The following is a 22,140-nucleotide window of genomic DNA, read 5'->3' on the forward strand; positions in this document are numbered from 1 at the left end:
AGTTATTGACTAAACGTGAAGTCAAGATGGTTGTCTATTGGTCTTGTTTGTTTTACATGTTTATGGACGGAGACGTAGTCGAGGTCCATAAACACGCAACACGGGAAGCGGTGGGAAAATTCCCAGTAGGGAAGATAGCTCCATTGGAGAGCCAATCACTGCGCAGGATTTGGTTCGCGCGCTCGCCGCGGGGTTACCTATATAATAACGCGCCTTATTCATTCGCAGCCACAAAGTCTTGAGCCAGTTTGTGCAACACTTAGTCTTATTACTTTTTGATTTCTGACAGATCAGCAACAGTTTTGTAATGTTTAAAATAGTGTTAAAAATATGACCGTTAAATTGAATTCGTATCTAAAACAGGAGTCCAGTTCCTTGTATAAGTTGTATTTTTGAGTCCTAATAAGGGTAAAATTTCTTAAAAGAGAACACTTATATGCCTAAATTAACAATAACTACATAATAATGTGATTAATAAATACATATCTATTTACAGTTCAAGTTACATATAATATTCGAGTACACTGATAACTTTACCAAAACCTCAACTGAATTTCCGTCCATTTACCTATGACACTTACAGAACGCAGCAAGAAATACTAAGCTCTCGATGTTTCATTACAGTCTGTGGTATATGGTAGCTATATGTGTAAATATAAGTGTTTCCCATGACGACCGAAATTAATTATGCGTGTCCTTTTGTTAGTAGACACGTGCATCACACTTAACCATTCACGGTAAGAGTGTTCACATCTCTACCAATCAGAAACGAAACCAACACAGTCGTAATTTGCCTGGCGCGACTTTCCCGCGCTTTTCGCCGGCTATGCGTTTTTAATGCAGTGTTGACCGCTCTGTTTAATTTGCTGCCACATTGCATACGAATATCTTTAAAACCTACTCTAATGCGGATAAAGCCTGACGAAAATCAATCAAGGTGAAGCGTGAACCCTTCTCTGTCTTTTAAGTCTATTTTGCAGGGAGTCGTTCTAAAGTTCCCTTTTATTCTCAGTTTTCATTCAAGACACATGTATGGAACAATTCAAATTGGCTGATGTGTGTAAAAGCTACTACTGTTACTCTTTGTGGCGTCGGTACTTTACACCAAACTTGTTCTAAGATATTTCCAGTCAATGACTGACAAATCCTATGTAGCACAAACCAACAACCAAAGCAACCGAAGCAACAACCGATTTATAGTGTAATAATTCTTGTAACTACTCAGCTCGTTTAGTTTTTACTATTTTGAGTAGTTTTTTTGCTTATTTAAGTTTAATGTATTCTTTTGCTGAATGATATTCTCTGTATTATGCAAAATAAAATGGTTGTTGTTGTTGTTGTTTCTCGAAAAACTCAGCTGTACACTAAAAATATTTCCGGGTAAAGAACGAGAATAGAGCATCAATTCCATATGGGTTGCTAATAGCAAACTTAGTTATACTACTGTGCCTGCAAACTCCTAGAATGGGAAACTGAAGCTTATATTTTTGCCTGTCTTACTTCGTACCTCGCTATCTACAGAAAACGTCACGTTTTCACACGATACAGTGCAACTCCACTATGGCAAAACAATCACTAAATGTCGCTGAACTTTCCCTTGTATGCAGCGAAAAGCGATTTAAAACGAAAAAAACAAAAACACGCTTATGAAGAGCACATTTCTCGGTCCCAAGCTAAATGTTTGCTCCAGATTCATTTGGATGTAAGAGACATCTAATTCAGTGGAATTTTTTCTTATTTTACACACTGAACAAAGCAGGTTTCTCAGTTTAACCTTTGGAGGCCGTTTAAATAGAGAGTTAGATAAAACTATTGTAGAACACATTATTATCGTGCAATTTTAGGTAGCTTCTTATCGCTCGCTTGCCTAAGTAAACATTGTCACTTGTATCTTTTATCACAGTGCACGCGATAACAACGTGCGAGAGTCTGGTGACTACCGTTGTAAGTCCTCGCGTCGTTTGCTCAGTTTGATTGACAGTGCCAACCCAGCGGACTTTTCAATACTTTGAGCTGGGTTTTTGTTGATTACTTCAGTTGTCCTGAGCGATAAATGGAGAACCTTTCCACTTGATTCCAGTGGTCCTAAACAGCACCTCTACCATAGTAGTTCCTTGGGTTGGTATATTGGTCCTGTCCTTCAGCTGATACAATGCCGTGTTTACGTTCTCGTACCAAAACCGGTCTCCGTCGCGTAACACGCGGTACTGAAGAGCGATGATGCGAGCAAACGTTTCGCCCACAGTTCCTCCTTCGACATGGGGCTCCGCCAAACCACCGATCCACAGATCAACATCATCAATACTGGAGTAGACCTGCTCTAACTTCTCTTGTATCTTCTTGTCTGGAGTAACATCGGCAAAAGATTTACGCCTTGGCAAGCCTATTCCTTCACGGACAGTGTTATAATCTGGAATCCCGTGATCTCTTCCTCTTTGAATGTTTATAGCCACAAGATCGAGCCCCATCGTGTTTGTTCCAAAGAGGAAGTTACGCACCGAGTCAGAGAACTTCAAGTCGACTTCCTGAGCCTTCTGTACCATCATACCTCTTATCAGCGGCTCAATACCACCCTCATGGAGCACGCGTCCTGGGTTGAAGTAGGCGTCACGCAAGGATAAGTGACCGTTACCAATCATGGTCCAGTTCTCGTCCAGTCGCGGCATGATATTTCCCACTTGACTGTGACCAAACCTAAAGGCCGCTGTGCCAAACTCGTTGAAAATGCCAACCTTGATAGATGCGTTGTATCCCTGGTACTGCCCCAGTTTCTCGAACTCCTCCAGGCCGATCACTGTGGGAAGAAACTCGTTCCAGACTATCTTCTGCCATTTGGCACGAGCCAAAGCCCGTGCGTGCTGGAACAGAGTCTCGTCGTCCATATTTTCGTTTCCAGGCTGCCGAAGGAGCTCGTCACAGATCAGATTGTGCTCACGTGACCACAGGGTGTGTAAGGCAATTAGGCCCGGTTGTACGTTCACTCGGTTATCTCCAGAAACAAGCATTTTGTCTCGTGGTCCGTTGAGGAGGTTCAGGTTGGTAACTTCCTTAGTGTTGAAGTCTAGAATATCACTTGACTGGTGTTTCAGTTTCCCGTTTGTCATGGTACGTAGAGCTTTTGCTCGCCCATCATCACAGCCGTACACCAGAGACAGATCAATAAAAGCTGTAACTTTGTTGATCTGCCAAATAAACAAGAACAAGGCATTTGTAGCTTTTCATTTAAGGCCCTTAGATATCGAGTTTTTCTCATAAAAGAAAACAAACACTACACACACAGTTACTGACAAAACGACAAAACGCATTTACCCATTCAAGCTCCAACCCTCCTCCCTAAGATTGGATCTTGACGACAAAAGCAAACAAAACCCTTTAAGGATTTTTGTTACTGCTCTGAGTTTCTAGTTTTTGCCCTTTAACTGCATTTTTGTTTTGTTTCACAATGAGGCCGTATGGAAACTTTTTCAAGAATGTGGGGTCAAGTTTCACTCGCAAATTGATTCTAATTCAAATGAAATGATTCTTTTGAAACGTTTTACATTATTTAGGCATTATTCTGAAACGATGTCCAGTGCGTGGCACCGAATAACAGCTTTCTCCGACAGGGAGTTAGGAAGTTAACTTCTACAAAAATCACCTGTTCACGTGGTCGTCCATGCATTTTACCGCTGGTCTGCAGGATCCCAGATCTTCTGAATCGCATAATTTCCTTGCCTGTCCCGTGTGGGTCGAACCACGGGTCACCCTCGGGAATCGGGATACCTAAATTATCAGTGGTGAGGAAATTTGCATATGGCGTGGCGAAGTCAGTGTCATGAGCCAGCATCTGTCCAAAGTGCACGTGGAAGTCATTTAGGCCGGTCTTACTGAAAACATCAACTCGCTGGTCACATACAACATTGGAAATAAGTCGAGGGCTTGACCTGTTTGAGCCCGCAGGTGCGTCGAAGCCGTCGTCGTAAGCAGGAGGTAGCAGGCGTAGAAGCGGCATGAATGGTTTGCCGCAGTCGGGCTGAGCGGGGTTGTTGTTGACAGCGTCCAGTCGAGCAAACTTATCTGATAACTGGTCTGGTGAGGGTGCAGGGGCTTCCACTTTGTCGACCTAAAATGAGAAGATACTTTTTTCTTAGAGATTTTCAATAAGCATGGGAGCGCTGTCTTAAGACTGAATAAAAGCAAATCAACAAAGTGAAGTAAACTACTTGTTTGTGTCATCCTATAGTTTAAACAACACTGATGATGTAGTTTATTGTAGTGGTTGTGTTTCAATTTTATTTCTTACCTTGACATTGACCGTAGCAACTGCTGTGCTCACTCCATCACTTACAGCATAATTGAAACTATCTTCCCCAGAAAATTCCGCGTCAGGATAGTACGTCACGTGCTTCGGGCCTACCACCAGTTGCCCATGCTCTGGCGCCCGGATCACCTCCTTCACTACCAATCTGGTGCACTCTGGAACCGATTCACTTGGTGAAGTGGTCTCCTCAACTACATTACGATGGCCCCATATATCACGCACTGTAACAGATGATCGGCGTCGCACGTCGTGAATAATCCGAGTGTTGTTAGTGGCTGGCCAGTAGACGCGGATTCGGAAAGTGTCAGCGGTTTCCGTACCCAGCCCAAAGTGAGCTACATATTCTCCTTGGGCTGAGAACCCGGATACGCTTCGCACCTCGCGAATGACTTCCTTCTCTAGCCGAGGAGAATACATGAAGACCCATGCGCCATAACTCTCCCTATCCACGCCAGCCTCAAGAACTTTGACGCGAATGTAATCGACGCTGTTGCCTCCAATGTTGCGATAAAGAACGGGACGATTAGCGTTGTTTGCAATGAAAACATCTAAATCGCCATCTTCCTCGTAGTCGAAGACGAACACTCCTCGTCCATCAAAAACATCAGTGACGCCCATATTGGCTCCAATTTTCTCAAACTGGATTTGCCCGTTATTGTCTTCAAAAAACGTGTTTCGGTATAGGAGCGTTGGCGTGTGGTGAAGGAAATCAGTATCAGTCACTTCTGGGTCATCAAAACCGTTTGTGTGAATGAGATCCAGGTCCCCATCGTTGTCAAAGTCAAAAAACGCTGCACCCCAGGCCCAGTTCCCGAAACGAACTCCAACCGCGTCAGTCTGGTCAGAGAATTTACGGCCTCCCTCGTTCCTGTGAAAGCGATTAAATAATGAAATAGATGAGAAACAGTGAGGCCTGTTCCAGTGGCCTTCTATTGACAGAAAGCATCATCGCCAGTATTCAAAATTTGTTACAAAACTATGTTTTCAAATCAAAGATAAAGCATTAACAAGCCCTCCGACGCCGGCTCAACTTGTGAGGTAAAACAAAAGAAATACTTTGTTGTCATGCCCCAACGACAGGTCTGCAACGATTAAAAAACAAACCTCTCTCAAGTTCCGATTACTATGATGGGAAATGGCCAGAAAACCATTGTTACAGGCGTGTTACTGGCTCAAAGGACATCCTGATTAGTACAAACAAGTTGCACGGTCAGAGAACACGTGACTTCCGATAGTCATTGCTGACGTCAAACTAGTCAAACAGGTTACGTTCCGTGGTCTTCGTTCGTTTTCTGCTACTCACCTGAAAAGCCTGTTCCCAGTGTTTCCAAATATGATTCCTCCACCAAGGTACACTTCTCTAAAAGGCTCCATCTGTTCCTTAGACATGTAAATGCTACTTACAAACCAGTCCTGCAGGCCGTCAAGATCATAGTCCCCTACTGTGGAACCCATGCCATTCTCGTCCGTTCCAACACCGCTCTCCTCAGTCCCCTCTGTGAACGTTCCGTCACCATTGTTCCAGTAGATAGCGCTTGTTTTAAAATCTCCATTCACTATAAGGTCTTGGTGACCTAAAATGCATTTTACATTTATAAATGTCATTGGTGTAATCTTTGAATATTTTGTCGGTAACAAGTGCGAGGGTTCGAAATTACTTTTTGATGACTTGCCAAGTTTTGCAGTTTGGCGTCTAATCTGCAGTTATAGATTACTTTTTGTAAAAGACTTGCAAACTTAGAATACACCAAATTAAGAGCTTTTTTGCGTGTTAAGTCTCGAGTAAGCAACTATCTCGCAAATGAGCTAATAATGAATACTGCATTTAAAGGGTTCCTAGAGTAGATAATCATTGCGATATTTTGACTCACAAACTAATAGAAGCCGTATAAAGGGAATTTAAATAAAACAGGAAATATTTAAACAGTTGCAAACAGGAATTTCACCTGAATTGCCAACATTGTATTCCTCGCTTATCACTCTTAGTAAAGGGAGTCTTACCATCGTTATCCAAATCAGTAAACATGGCTGCCAACTTAAACGGTCCTGGAATGATATCCCTGAGCAAACCAGTGTTCATCACACCGTAGTACCTCACATCAACTCCACCAAACCTGTCTGCGGCCACTGTAGGCTCCTTGGTCTTCCCCAGTCCCGCGTGCTCCGTCACATCTTCAAAGTATCCCGGTTTGCCTTGCGCTCCCAGATTCCTGAGCAGGCGGCAGTTCGAGTGGGTGAAGTTTTTGTAATCGAAGCCGAGATCAAGATGAGGTAGCCACTCTGTGGTGTACATGTCAAGCCAGCCATCTCTGTCGTAATCCCCGACTGCAATGGTCATGGTGCTTGTTTTGTATGGTGGTATCACAGGCTTTAAAGCGACGCCCCTCTCTTCGGCCTCCTCAGTAAAATGGCCCATGCCATCATTTATGTACAGGTAAAATCTATTCTCCGCCATGGTACCCACGTAAATGTCCATGTCACCATCGTTGTCTACGTCCACCCAAGCTACAGCTGACGAGCGGTGGAAAGCAGTCGAGCTAAGGTTGGCTTCGGTAGTAAACTCCTTAAAAGTGCCGTTACCAAGGTTACGCCACAGCTGATCTGGACCATCCATGCGCGCGTAGTAAATATCCATGAGCCCGTCGCCATCGTAGTCTGCAGATGCTGCCGCACCAGAGCTGATCTCTACAATACAAAACGAACCAGGAATCCAGATTTTTAGCCTTGGATCAAACTGGTCAAACAAGCATTCAGGAGCCTTCGGTGGTTTCTGCTGGATTGCGGTCATGCCCAGGTGCACTGCTACATCTTCAAATTTCATCTGCTAATGTAGAGATAGTATACGATTGAAGCTGTCCTTCAGGAGAATGTTGGGTTGTTAATTAACTGATAGACGATTTGACTGAGGCCTCGAGCTACTGTTATTCTTTTAAGTCCAATACTGTTGTTCTCTTCATTTCATGACATGTCGTAGATCAGCAAAAGCTTGGAATAAAAGAATAACAGTACCTCAAAGGCCTCAGTCGAATCGTCTATTGATGTAGAAATATATAGCCTTTATCTGAGCAATGCGTCCAGTTGACCGAAATGAGAAAAAACGCATTAATTGCTCTTGTACTGCGTGTCTACAGACGAACCAATAAATTACTACACAATCTCTGAAGAGCTGCAACACACTTCAACAGCATGGAATTTCATGTGGGCCGAGTGAGTAAATACTCAAGTTTAATCGACTTTGATACTTTTACAGCATCATAAGTACAAAAAGCACAATAAGTAATGGTAATAGGACTGAGTGGAGTTCAATTCGGTATGTTGTCATAAGAGTGATAACAAAATCGATTATAAACCGAATTGGACGACGCGAAGTCTTATTACCAATTTATCATAAAAATTACAATTTCCGAATAAAGAAGAATAGCCAAGTTATGAAAGAAAGGCAAAATTTGCATTAAAATACCTACAAAGGAGATGTAAACATTCTAAGGCCAACGCGCCTCCTACCGGCAATTAGGCGCCAAAAACACAAAAGCGCACGCACGCACGTACGCACGTAACTACAACTTTGAATGTGACTGGTTGATTTAAGGTGTCTCCATAGGGTAATCATTTATGGCGTTGCGCGCGCAAGTGTTATGTTTTGAATGCTGTTTTTTCATTCGCTTTCACACCTAGTCCTCTCAAACTTATCACATATAATAAGCAATGATTAACTGGTATTTTGCTGTCATCTGTTAAAATTTTGGGATTTAGTCTTGAATTTTAAATGCCCAAACAAATTTATTTTTTCCTTTTTTTATGGCTTTATTTGTGATTTTCATGAATTTCCTTCGGTGAAATCTTCCAAAATTTTTACATCACATCGCTTCCAGCGGGATACGAATTTTAAACACGAAAAAAGTAGGGTTTGTAAAGGCAGTCTTTTCGATATTTTCAAATTTATGTCTTTTACCGCTGCAAAAAATCTGGTCTTATAGATTTCCCTGAAAAACGAGCTCCGACTAAAATAAAATATTTACTACCAATCTGCCAAATTTAACGGAAGTTCACCGCAGGAAACGCGAGAAAATTCACTGTCAGTTTTGCTTTTCGTGCTCATGTTGACGTAATAAAATATCGAAAAACACTGACGTTTCCTTTGAGCGCGCGCAGATTACTTCCTCAGCGCTCGTACGATCGTAAAACTATAGGGAGCCACCCTAAACTACAACTTTGAATGTGATTGGCGTATTGAACTGTCCGATAACAAACTGTCCGATAACAACTTGGTAAGTGAATTAGTGGAAAATAGGAGTTTTTTAAACCAATCACAATCAAGGAAATTGTAATTTTTATGATTAATATGATTAACATTGTGCGCGGTAAGAGCAATTTAACAAACGAGAAAACAAGATGATAAATGAAGGCAAATAAGGATAACAGAAAAATTATTTATACACTTGTGTATTGGGAGAATCATTGAAAACTACAAACTGGGTCATAGTAGCATAAACGTATTTAATACAGGTAATAAGCACGTATACTTAAAACAATTCTAGAATTTTAATTACCAAACCTGGGAAAAGGTTCTTGTTCTGGACTATAGGGAGACTATAACTAACATGCGAAGTTTAATTAAAGTTAGTTCTGAGAGCGATTTTCAGTTGAGTGTAGTAAAACCAAAACCAAAACCAAAACCAAAACCAAAGTAATTGGCTGATTACTGTACTTTCGACACTCGATTGAAAACCGCCCTGCTACAAAAGATTGATCAATTCAGTAAGTACCTTTTTTGCCTCCGAGTAATGTTTCTCTTCTGTCGTTATACACACTGCTGATCTGTCCTTGCTGTAATCATTCTTTAATACTGGAATATGCACGTGACCATCATCGGATGTCATGGTGATCTCATCAGACTGCGCAATAATAGGATCAGGCTGTGGTCGGACGATGATTCTAGCTTGAAGTTTGCCATCGGAAGTCGTCGTAAGATTTTCGTAAAGATACGAATACACGAAGACATCTTCACCTGAGAAGTCCTCGTTTGGAATGTACGTTGCTTGAGCGTCACACATTTCGTTTTGTATGTTGAGGTTGCCGTCTGGTGAACTCGTAAATGCTCCATATTTCGGATGCTCAACAATGATGACGTTTGGAGCAAGCTTTTCAGAAGCTTTGTTGTACTTCAGAAAGTCAAATGTGACCGGGTCATCCTCATTTGTTATGATGGTGAAGGAGTCTTCCAAACCTGTAAAAACGTATTGATTACAGTCAGTGCTGCGCGTCGTTATCGAAACTGATAAATCTAAAAGCCATAGGAAGGTTCACTATCATTATAAGCCATAGAAAGGTACACTATCATGAGAATGACTGAAATGTCAAAACACAAAAGACATATGTTCAATGATGGAGACCTAAAACGAATGTTCTAGTTTTATTAAAAATCACTCTAAAAGTGCACTGAAGCCATGCAATGCCTGCTCTGATGAGAAGGGGGGTGGGGCATGTACTCAGTTGTGACGTCAAATTGAAGAATCAAGAATGGCAGACTTTTTCAAATTATGACGTCGTGCCTTGGAAAAATCACTCAAAGCTAATTGCATCTACATGGTGTTCTAAAAGCATTTTATGCACGAGTCAAGTTATTTAGCGGTAATGTTACACTGTTTTGACCAAAAGTGCAGCAAATCGCCTTTTAGGTGTCCCGTTGAAAAAACTCTAGCATATTGGCAAATTTTGCATTCAGATTATTGTTAAAAAAATCGTTGAAGAACTAGTTTGCGTCCACCATCTTGGGTACTACACACACTAGCACCCTGTGTGGCCGCCAGCATTGTATGTGACCTTGAGCGTTGAAACTTCTCTGTTTGTATACAAAAAATCTTACTGGTATTAAAAAGTTAATTGATCAGTTAAGGCTTCCCGCTGTGTCTTCAGGGCAAAGCAGTGTTCAGATAAGACATTACGAATCATGACCTCTTTAGTAACACTACTGATAATAGCAACATGAAATATTGGGGTAACAAAGTGCTAGAGTAAATATTGTTTCTTGCATCTTGACGAACGTGGTTAGCCGAGCCGTCAAAACTTTTAGAAGCCTGCGTATTGAAAGCAAAACAGGGCATACATGACGGCAAAGAACAGCTTTGAGGAGATTTCCATTTCAATACAACGCCAGATAACCTGTTGTCTCTCTAAAACCAACATTCTCTTGCAGTCTTTATTTTCTCTCTTTCGCTAATTATAAACCGAGTGCTACTATGAGAGTTACGAAAATAAACTTAAGGCATTGTCGTTTCTTGCAATCTACTCGGCGCCCGTGCTGTTTGACGGGCACTTTATTAAGGAGTATTTTGTGACTTATATGTCTCGATGTGGTGATGTCCCCAGACACCCACTTTCCACAATTATCCACGTGGCCATATGTGACTGTTTAAAAGCAAGCACTTTACGGGAAATTCATTCCCACTGTTTTCTCTCACAAACCCTCCAAACTATGGCAACATTTTGACTTCCACAAAAGCTGATGCAGTATGGATTTGTCACTGAAAACGTCATCTCTCCCGTGCACGGTATCAACAACTGATTACCGAACTTAGGAAGCGTAAAAACTAGGTAAATTAACAAAGTATAATTTAACTTTGACCGCTGGATTAATTTAGGTTGACCACGTGTATTCTTTGTAATGGCTTTAGAACAACTCTTTTCCATAACCTATACCGTCAGTAGGTGTGTGTAAGGTGGAAGCTTTTCCGCGTCTATCTCACCTTGATTTCGTACTACTTTTCTGAGAAAACGAAGTCAACATCTTAATTTACATGAAGAAAGGGCTTTGCCATGTGACTGCGAAGCTTGTGTTAACGTTTTTGCAGTCGTAAATTCTTCTCAGTGGGACCAGCAGATTACACTTTAAGTGCGGAAATTGGAGGTTGAGATTAAAAAGGTTACAAATAACGGTCGATAGAAGGCGGAAATTCATACAATAACATTCCTGTTTATTTCAAACTGCGCAGCTTGAAAATTGTAACGAATCATTCAAACTTCGAGGGGAGGGAGTGATTGTTAAAGCTGCTAAAGTACAATCTAATGATAGGGTGACTGCAACGTTGAGAACTGTCTTTGTTGTTACTGCGAAGCCAAGTACTTTGAAGGAAAAACCATTTATAATATCACAATTCACGTCTTTCAAACTCCGAACATCACAATAATATACGGTCGTAAAATTTGTAAACGTTTCAAAAATGAATGGAATATTAGTCATAAGGTGAAAAAACGAAAACAAGACAATACAACGGCAAGGAAATCTACTGTCTTGTGTCGGCGGGCAAAGGCATTTGTTTTACGAGCTTGATGAAAAGAAACTGTATACTAGCCTATTCAGATTACCACAACGGTCTGGTAGAATGGAAAGTTTCAAAACCATATGTTTTACTGTTCTCTCCTCGGCACAAATACGACGGATGAATTAACTAAGATTTTGTTCCGTTCACAACATGACAGAGTCTGAAAACGCAATGGCCAGAGGAATCGTCTAAGTTATCTTCACTCTATCGGACACTTTATTGAGCTTCTGGTACGATATGGGCGTAATACAGGATGACCATGCAATTTAGAGGAAAAATAAACACTACTTTTTAGTTATGCTACTAATCAAAAATTTCTTATGGCTTCCAGTGAAAACCAAATGAATCTCTCTTTTTTTTTTTCCGCATTGATAAAGCGAGGCCGGCGGGTTTTTTTAATGTTAGCGAATCCAATTATCCCACGTAAACACTTCAGTGCCATTAAAACTACTTATAATAAGAAAAGAACAGAATGAAAACCACAAAAGCAGCGAAAAATTTTCATTATGGATTAATAAACAGCTTAGCCTACCAACTTTGCTTTGAAAGCTTATAGAAACTTGCCCTGAATGGCTCAAAATGGTTTAGTTTCCGTTTGAACTCGCTCTAGAGCCAACTTTAAAGACCAAACCAGTGCTTTGTTATGCTTTGTGTGGAAAAATGGATATTACAATATTGTGCACCTAAATCACCCCTATCAATATTCATATACTTGAGAGCTGTAGATACACATGGCATGATTTGTCCGTAATGCACCTTGCTTGGTTTGGGCGTGATGCAAAACTGAGACAACTCAACTCAATATGCCTTTGGGTGGATACTTATCAAACGTTCAGTGTTTCAAACACAGTATTACAAGCTGATAAGCAGTTCCCGAAACTACCAGCAACAACTGCTTCACTGAACATGAAGTGCATGTCAAGAATGAAGTAGACTTTGTGTCTCGAGGCCCACTCGTAACACTCTTAACAGGAGAGTAGATATTTTAAAAATCTAAAAGCGTTCATTTTTTCCTGTTTACTTAGATACCTCATACGGTTACTATATGAGATTGAAGGGTATTAAAAAATTGATGATAGATTGTAATAAGGCCATGTTTAGTAACTCTTCGAAAACAAGCCATTTTATGGAAGTTTACAAGTGGCTTCGGAACGTTCTTGTCGCATGTAATGCATTACAACTGAGGTATTTTGTCGATAAGACCTTAATATTCGGTTATATGCCAGAGTAAGGGCAAGTAATTTGAAATACGCGATAAAGGCATAGAAAATTCTTGACAGATTATTGCTTCGAAGATGATAATTTCTAAAAGAGCGTCAGCCTCTGGAATAGCTTAATGAAAGCAGCAAGGGTCACTACTTTTCGTTGTCACAGTGTTTTATGGCCCTTACCCGTGAACTTTTACTTAAACATATTCAGTTTAAACAAACAAAGTTTTGCATGACCAAAAGTCGTTTTTTTGTACCTCTGGGTACTACAAGCCATGTCATTCAACAATATTATAAGTGCATCGTGCTAAAGATAAAACCAACCGTTCGCCATGTATGGTGCAATTCTTCGTTCTTAAACTGTCATAACAATTTGAAACAATATCTCAGGACGTAGTACCATTTCAGATAGTGTTCGAAAAAGCGCCATCCGGCTACCAGTCGCTCCATTTCCTCAACAACAAAAACAAAATACTGTACGAGCTTTGTGGATATGTTCACCGCTGAGTGAAATACCGCCTCGTTTTGTGGTAAACACAGACACTAAAAGAAGTTTTAGAAAAGAGCTGATTCTAAGAGGACCTCTTGAAAAGAAACTCTACCGGTGTAATTGATTTCGAAGGAAGAAAAACAAGTTAAATTTTTAGCACAGAAAGGCCGAACTGTGTTCTTTGTATTAAAAATCACCGCAACGTGAGCTATATAAACTGACCGCCCTCTTCAATGAGCTAGTTATTATCCGGAGACACTGACATATGCCTGGAAGTTTCTTTCCCAATTGGTCGCAATTGTTTTTTGGCAAACATTCCAGCTTCTCTACAACGCATTGTTATGGTTGTAATTGTGCATTCGAAATAGTTACAGAATCTTTTAAGTAACCTTATCAATTAACTGGATTTTTTTAACCCTGTTAATATCGGGCTCAATATCTCGCTAAGAACTATATTTCGCTTAAAAGATTGAAATGCCAATATTGCTTGGAATTTTCAGTTTATATCTCTTTGCTTTTGTTAAATTGCCCGTCTGATATCGGGAAGAAATTCACATTCCTTTACTGACAGCAGATAAAATTAGCTCACATCATCATTCATCTGACAATATCCCATTTTGTTGGAAGGCTTTTGCCCAACGTTTTGGTGAAAGCGCAAACCTGATTTAGATGTATCTATTTCACACCATCAGATTAGCTGTTTTACATATATTTCTCGTTTTCGACTCTAAAGTACAGTGAAATGGAAATATTTGAACTGTTAGCACTATGCAATGAAAATAGACTTGGTCATTAAACCAAACAAAGCAAGTTTTTGTTCTTCGAACACAACTGGTAAAGCAAACGGGTTATTCATCACTTTGGGCCAAAAATATCAGGCTTTCTAAGTAATTTAATATTAAAGGTAATTAATTAGTGCAAATTACGCCACATGTTCCTAAACTCGGTCTTTTTAATTCACCCAACAGGTATTTAGTTTTCATCATGAATACCTCGAGTTTTTTGAAATTCTTGCCGCTTAAGAGCAGTAGTCGACCCTTGCCCCAAATCAACTGTTAGATTGTTAGTAACCATCAATCCCAAAACATCAAAGTCTTCGAAAATCACTGAACTTCGCTGAACACTGCCATGGATAAAACTGCTGGAAGATGTCACTTGTGTGCAAGTATCGGTTTTGTTCTTCGAAGTACCTACCCCTCGTGTGGTTCTCAAGAAACCCTTTCCCCTGAGTTGCACAAAACGATCTAACGGTTTCCACCTAATGAGAAGTGATTAACCAACCGGTAGGGATTAAAGAGGGATTAATGCAAGGTCCGGTAAGGTCAACACAGCGCTGAGAGATGATGTGGGCGCTTAAGGAAATCAACCGGTCGTAACTTAGGTTTGTGTACTTAAGAAGGGTTAGAACCATTTCTTGCACGAATCATAATGTACAAAGAGTACCAAAACCACACTCACCATTGGTTACAGTTCCAGTGAGAAGGATAATCAGCAAAATGAGAGTCGTTTCCCGGTTGAGAGCCATCGGTTTCTTGTTCGGTGCGACGGTTTCCCAAGACTGGATTACACATCAGCATACGACAGACCTACTGCCAGCCAGCTGTAATCAGCTTATCTGTATAAGTCCGCTCTCGCTTTTATATCCGCTCGTAAGATGAGGATTCAGCTCCGCCCATTTCCACCTCAGTTAACACGGGCATTGAAATTCATCTCCCTGCGGCAGTGTAAATGACCTAGTGCTGAATACAACAAGCTCACTGCTTTTTTCTGCCCTTTGTTTGCGTAGGTTTCACGTCATCTGTAAACACAGATTATTTTTAATCGACAGCCTGTTTGATCATGTCACGCAGCTTCCGAAAGTTAGCTATCGTTGCAATCCGGCGCTAAATTTTCCTGCTGTACGACCCCAGCTGGGTGGGTAGAGTTATTAACGGCGATTATTTCAACCCCCCTTGGCGCTGAACTTGTTTTGTCGCCTCACAGTGCTAAGTATCGCAGTGGTCTTTCCTTCCTTTTGTGTGTGTGTGCCTATTGCTTGGGAATACGTCACAGCGGTGTAGGTTTAGAGCCATTTAGCCCGCCAATCTCGTTTGGCACCTCTGCGTCTAAAAACCAACACCGTCTTGCCATTTCCGATTACACTTAACTGAAAGCGACATAGCTTCGTCGTAAATCAGGGTTCTTTTCAAGATGCTGCTAAATACTGTAAACCCCAATTCCCAGTATGACGTTACTTGACAAATAAATTTGTGCTCCACTAACTGTTGTTTCCTTTAATAGCTTTAGTTTCCTAGTTCATTGACGTGTGTTTTCTCATGAGCTGATTGACATAACAACTGCGATAACTGCTTTCGTTTGTTCCTAACCAATCGGTGCTTTGAAAGAGGAATATTGGATTGTCTATGCCCGGAAGATAAAGTGGAATTTTCAGCAGCTAAAACGAAGCATTTCACCTTATTTTGCTAGTTCTGCTTGTGTATCGTAAATCTTTTTGTGGCGAGAATAGGGAGATTAACAACGGAGCTTTACCCCCTAGAAGGGCTTCACTTAGTCCTCAGTTAGTTGCTGGCTAAAGCTGTTAAATTCCGGATATTGTTCGACGTGTTATTAACCCTCTCCAACGATGAATTATCCAAATACACAACATTTTTAGCGGGAAGCTATTGAGAACGCCAACATAAAACATAAAAACAACTGAGTGCGAGCAGTAAGCCCAACTCATAATAAACAAAACATTGATGATAGCACTTTTTCTTGAAACTCGTTTTGAAGTTGTACTTGAGTTGTTCATCCAATGTCCTCCCAGTGCATTAAATGACCTTACAGACCTTTCGACGCCTTGAATTTTATTATTTTCGAGTGTTTCTGAAACATTCTTATTTCTTTTGTTGACTTAATATTTTGAGGCATGTGTATGAGCGATTTTACGTCTATTTTTCAAGGATAGGAAGCTCGACTCACTTAACTTCGTCAGCACCGCCCAAATTTTGTCACTAGCTGAAATAATGTAACATAATAGGTAGCCAACCTGGGCCTATATCGCTCTGTAAGAACATATTCAAAAACTTTCCCATCAGCATATTTTTAACGGCCGCAGGTAAATATTTCATTGTCCCTTTCTTTTAAATGTAAAGCTTTGTTTTATTGTATTAGGTTTAAAGTTCTTGAAGTAGGTCACTTTCAAAGTTTACTGCAACGCGGGAACATTTCCGGAAGCCTTGAATCAAACGTTAATTAAACCTATATTTTCTATTACTTGCGCAATTCACACAGGGACTAGAGATCAATTATTTTCTGAATAATATGCAACCAACCTTGAATTTTATTACCGGAAAAAACTAAACCCTTAGTGTCAAAAAATGAAAGGGACTTTTATACCAATTGTGCCGGCCGTAGCACGTTGAAGGAATCACACTTCAGTGAATTTAATGACTGAAGCCTCCAAGGTCCTCGCTAGTTTTGCGCCAATAATTTTACGTGCTATTTACGCAAATTTCGTTCATAGAAGGGCAGGTAGCTTGTGTCGGTAATTTAGTTATAATAGTAATGTAGATGCATCCGTTAGAGGCCGAATAAGTTTTTTACAAAATGTATATATACTACAATAGCCGTTTTTTTGTTTTGTTTTGACTAGTTCGGCCCACTCAAAAATAAACATAAACGAAATTTGTAGATGCGAAACTAATACTGATATTCCTCAGGATTCTCATCGAGAAAATGGTGTAATGCAAGGTTTCTGACCAATTTAGGACAAACTGTTGAGACAGAATATTAAGAAGCATTCTTTTTCCTGTGTAAATTCTCTTCCATTACATAATGTCACTCAAATAAATAATTTCATTTGACCTCTCAGCAGTATTAAAATGTGTAAGTTTTGTCCCGTCGACTGATTGGATTCTATCACTTAGGTTTCTGAACGTAGAAACCTGACAATACGAAGTCACAACACGATATTTGTGACGTTTGATTTTGGCATTTGTCGGGTTGTGCGCGGAAGGAACGGAAAGGGACAAAACGCTAAACGCGTGGTCGGAACGTTTCCCGCCCTTTAACTGAAGTGGGAGGTTAGAATTAACGGGCTGAGTCTATTGTTTGAAGCTCAATTACGACATTGGTATAATTTCCTGAAGCCTAATCTATTTCCATCTTTGTTTTTCTCTCTCTATCTATTTCACTGTTTGTATTTTGCATTGCCGCAAATTGAGATCTTTTTATAGGAATCTAGGTAGCTGTTTTTGTACTTCCGTAGATTAGTTGACAGCGTATTGGAAGCCGAGGATCGGAAGGTCATTGTCATTGTTCATATCTGATCGCAAATCAAAGATATTTTCTTGTGTGCGGTTAGGTCAGTTATATTTCCAACTCGCATCGTTTCTTGGTTATAACCAGTTAGCTAGAACATAACTATTAGCAATACAAGAAAAATCTTCACGACAGACAGTGAAGCGCGCTTGAAAAGTCCAGCAGAAACTGACAGGTCTAATGAGGCGGTTTTCACTAACATGGAACTGCAGAGCAACAGGCACATCAGCTGAAGAAAATAAGCGTGCAAATTATATTGATGACAAGCAAGAAATTAAATCGAAATGATCTTTCCTTCAGGCATGAAGGCAAGATCTAAAGAATTCTTTTGGTTTTTCCTTACAATCCACAAATTCCTGCCTTCGCTTTACGGATCCCGACTGTGTTTTAAACATTGGTCCATAGGCTGTTCAACGGCTTCATGGGTATCATAGCTAGCCAAGTAATTCAATTTGCAAAGCTTTACGGTTGAAAATATCACTAAGCTTCAAAGAACCTGTAAACACACCTCAAGTTTATTAAGTGACTAAATGTGTAAAAAAGATATTGTCACGTATAAAAGAATGGTGTGCAACTTTGATTTCGAAGAAAGAATTCTAAACTTCTGCGATATCGAGCAACTTCTAAAATATCCAATGTCTTATTTTGAAAAGTGCAATAAGGCGTGAAAGCTGGACTTCCTTTACGCAATTGAGAAAATAACCACAAGCGCCTAAAACACGTGTAGTACTTAAAGCTCTGAAAATATTGATCTTACGGCAACCACAAACTCAAAATAAAGCCAGATTCAGTATTTTGGGCTGGAATGTGCTCTTCTTCGGTATTGCCCAAGAATGGAGTTAATGTGAGGTAGAATAAAATATATTAGGTTGCTCCCTCTTACCTTGTTCTTCCCGGCTAGAGGTGATTAAACTTTTATTTAACATATCTGTCCACTAATTTTCAATCAAAAGTACTACGAGCTGTGAAAGCCGAGCTCAGAGCGAGAAAAATGTCCGCGGCATTCAAAATCCGAGTGCGAAGAGCACGTGAGAGAGGAGGGGCCAGTGACAACCGCGGAGGATGTCGAGAAAATACCTACTTACACGTTTTCTTATTTTCGAGTTTGATATTCTAGAGAATTTAATTTGATACATGCTGCAATGTTTAGTGACGTAAATATTTCTTGTTGACAGTGTGTAGATGACATACGCTCTTTAACTCCTCAGTTAATTAAGTTTACATAAGTATGAACACAAATATCTTGTTACCTACATTAATTGTGAACAAGCAAGGAAACATGGCTGTTACTAATAAAGTCTTTGAAAGGGGCCTTCAAGGAAGGAATGAGTCGACACATCTCGAAAAAGAGAAAATCTCCTAACTGCAGTTTGCCTCAAACGAATATAAGTTATTTGCGTAGAACTTGTTATTTATATCGGGATGCCTATTACACTGAAGGTTGTCATATTGCTTTCTGGCTTAAATAGTTACAGTAGATATCTTATGACCTGCTCCGCCGCCAAAGTGGCGCCATGGCCCAGGCCCGGCAGATCGGGTACAGATTATTGATGGACAAATTCTGCCGGTATAACGTCAAACATACGGGCCAGTTATGGCCGTTTCCGAAAAGGGAAGGAATCTTAAACAGAAAAAGTGGAAAAAAGAAAAAAACGGTAATTGTCAAACCAATATAAAAAAATTATAATAACGTCGAAAACAATAATAAATGCAACATGACAATTGCAGCAAATGCGAAATAAAAGATTCCAATATGAAGTCCAGCAATTACAGAAAAAATCTAACAGGATATATGATCACCACTGGGCCACAAAAATGCCGTCGTATTAACGTCCTGACGAGGAAATTACTGACAACGTTCCCCTTAGGACCGAACAAAGAGGCTGTAATAATTTCAGCACTAGTCGTAGGTCAGGGTTCCCTGCGGGATGCCCGCGGGATCCCTAGCTACGGCATCATAACGGTGGCTTTGAACTTTCGGCAAACATGTAAGGGGGTGATAAAGTTTAATACGAACACTGTACGTGGGTGCAGTAGACCTACTGACCGGCACAATTGATACAAGCTTAATGCTGCTCTTTTGAGAAGGAATTGGAAAAGGATATTTGATCATACAGCTTGAATTAAAAGCTTGTGAAAAAGGGGGGGCAGGGGTGGGGGAGAAGAAATTCAATTGCTTAATGGAAGGTTAAAAGTTGTATTGAAATCTCAGCAAAGTTAACGGTGGTGCCCACTTAAAAGACGAGTTTTTCAAACCTTCTCAGAGAACTCTTGATTTAAGGTGGCCGAACACAGTTTCGCGCGCGCTTTTGCTGATGCAATTCAGCGCGCGCACAAGGATTGCAAAAAACAAACGTGCCGTCAATAGAGTGATCATTTTATTTACTCAACACCCGCACTATCTGTGCTATTTTTCTCTATAGCTGAACGCAGCGTATTGATGGCTTTAGTCTTTTATTACAAAGATATGTTAGAAAAGGTAACGATGCAAAGAACCTAGCAATTCTCAGCTTTTTCTTTCTTACCGAAAGAACCCAGTTAAATGCAGCGCACGCGTAGTAAGTCAAAAAATTGCGATTGAATGAAAATTGCACACTCGGAAATACGCCTATTTCTCGAGAACCACTCATTAGAATTTCACGAAATTTGGCACGAAAATACTTTAGGAAATGAGTAACTGGAGTATTGAAAATAATTGAACTTTAACAAAGGAAATACTAGATATTCCAGTGAACCTTCAACAACGAATGATTAAAGATCTCTCTGTTAAATTATTAGCAAAATAACTAGATTTTCTGCAAATAAAAAAAAAACCCCGATTTTAAAGGCCTGTTTATATTTATTCATGTTGCCATGGCAACGGCACATACGTCATCTTAACCATCAAAAAACCAAAGTTTGTGTTGTTAACTAGCTTGCTGACATTTTTTGACGACCGAGGGATCAAGGGTTTTAGAGAAAAAGGTGAATGAAACACAGGTATCAAAAACTGTGTTCAGCCACCTTAAGCCCGGTCCTCACTAGCGACGCAAGCATAAGCATAAGCATGGTAAAAGAGGGTTGTGAAAAAGGCTGGAATATAAAAATTCATTCGTAAAATGCAACATTTACTTATACTGAAATATCAGCAAAGATAACGGTTGTACACGGTAAACCCTTAATTAAAGGAACAACACTTGTACTATTTAGAGCAAAGCCACATAAAGCCGTATCAGAGCATGTCTGTTGCATATTTCTGCAGAAACCCACGAATTGAAAAGGATAACATCGAACCCACCGCAACAGTTTTAAGTTAATTCTGGACATGTTATACAAAAACTCATTGTTATACGGAACCATACCTGATTGCAATTTTACCAAACGTCGCGACACGCTGTACACGGATAAAAGCTAAGGGAAATTATCGCTGCCTTACTCAGTCAAAGAACTTGATGCAAGAATTAGCAGCGACGAGCGAGGAGACTTAAGCCTGTTCTGTGCACGTGCTTAGGAATTTTCTCATAGAGACTTTAGCTTCTAGGGAAGCCGGGCTAGGTTGAACGGGACGTAGAGAGCTGTGAATTTCTTTATAATTATGATTTCTTTTCCCTTTCTTGAAAAAAAATTCAGAGATCCGCTGATTTATTCAAATAGAGTTAAATTTAACAAGAGGTCAATACTGGAAATCAATTAGTATAGATATATTTCTCTTAACGCTTGAGTGGACTGTTCCAAATCTGCCAAAATTACCAGGCTGAACAAGAGATACTTAGACTAACGGAACAAACTTGTAATATAAGCTTTCAACATAAATATTCGATTAAAATGTTATACAAAGAGAGAGGAAAATGGGATGTGTCAACTGACACAAACGAAGTATTCTTATTTCTGTTAACGACGATCGCTTTGGGCCAATCTTTTGCCTTTTACAGCCAAACGAGGAGCAAGAAAGTTGGGATATCTTTTCGACAGGAATTTTGCGTTAGTTGTTAGAATAACAAATGAAGCTTGGTTTAACAACTTGTCAATAACTGAAAATACCCGTATAGTTTGCTTGTCTTTGATTGTCAAAGAAGTTTGGAAAACCAAATGAAGATTTTCCGAAAAACTTAACTGGACCAAAAGGAACTGAAAATACAATCTGTTCCACAGGGTAACAGTTTTGCTTGGTAGATGATTCTTTTAGAACTACTCAGTCATTTTGCTTTATATATTGCTTAACATGGTTTTTAAGCTTAAAGCCGCCTTAGGGCTGTCGCAGCATGATCTATCATGAACATTTAAACTAATCGATATTGTAGCTAAGTGCACAAGAGTCTCTTGAGAGGTGCCCGTTAACAGCTAATGGATCAATTAGTGAACACTGATTGAATGTCCTTACGTATTTCCGTTATGTTTAGTAAGAGATGTGCTAAATTACCTTTATCCGTTTGCGGTTTTTAATACAACTTGGCAAACAATTAAATTCCTATGATTTCAAAATATTGAGCTTTCATTTAAAATAGTTATAGCAACGTCAAATAAGACATGAAAACTTGC

General features: G+C 40.0%; 1 protein-coding gene across 2 annotated transcripts; it reads right to left on the reverse strand.

The window, feature by feature from the left end:
• Positions 1 to 14: 14 nt before the first annotated feature.
• LOC145469938 (uncharacterized) lies at positions 15 to 15,496 on the reverse strand. Of its 2 annotated transcripts, none has more exons than XM_081453759.1 (7): positions 14,779 to 15,496; positions 9,067 to 9,527; positions 6,302 to 7,121; positions 5,604 to 5,874; positions 4,283 to 5,168; positions 3,638 to 4,102; positions 15 to 3,182 (listed from the first exon to the last, which is right to left on the reverse strand). In XM_081453759.1, the coding sequence occupies exons 1-7, from the start codon at positions 14,843 to 14,845 to the stop codon at positions 2,034 to 2,036; spliced, it is 4,119 nt and encodes a 1,372-aa protein (XP_081309885.1). In that variant the 5' UTR covers positions 14,846 to 15,496; the 3' UTR covers positions 15 to 2,033. The 2 variants fall into 2 exon arrangements, with proteins under 2 accessions (XP_081309885.1, XP_081309884.1); XM_081453758.1 differs by having other exon boundaries at positions 16 to 3,182; positions 6,302 to 7,124; positions 14,779 to 15,494.
• Positions 15,497 to 22,140: the final 6,644 nt, after the last annotated feature.

The sequence above is a fragment of the Orbicella franksi genome, chromosome 15 (assembly GCF_964199315.1).
Source record: "Orbicella franksi chromosome 15, jaOrbFran1.1, whole genome shotgun sequence".
NCBI classification, from domain to species: domain Eukaryota; kingdom Metazoa; phylum Cnidaria; class Anthozoa; order Scleractinia; family Merulinidae; genus Orbicella; species Orbicella franksi.

Bases quoted from the DNA above. Each gene is read 5' to 3' on its own strand.
- LOC145469938 (XM_081453758.1), bottom strand. From the start codon at position 14,845: ATGGCTCTCAACCGGGAAACGACTCTCATTTTGCTGATTATCCTTCTC. The intron at 5,875-6,301 runs GTAAGACTCCCT...AATGCATTTTAG, and splicing joins TACTGATTTGGATAACGATG to GTCACCAAGACCTTATAGTG. The intron at 4,103-4,282 runs GTAAGAAATAAA...TTCTCATTTTAG, and splicing joins TTGCTACGGTCAATGTCAAG to GTCGACAAAGTGGAAGCCCC.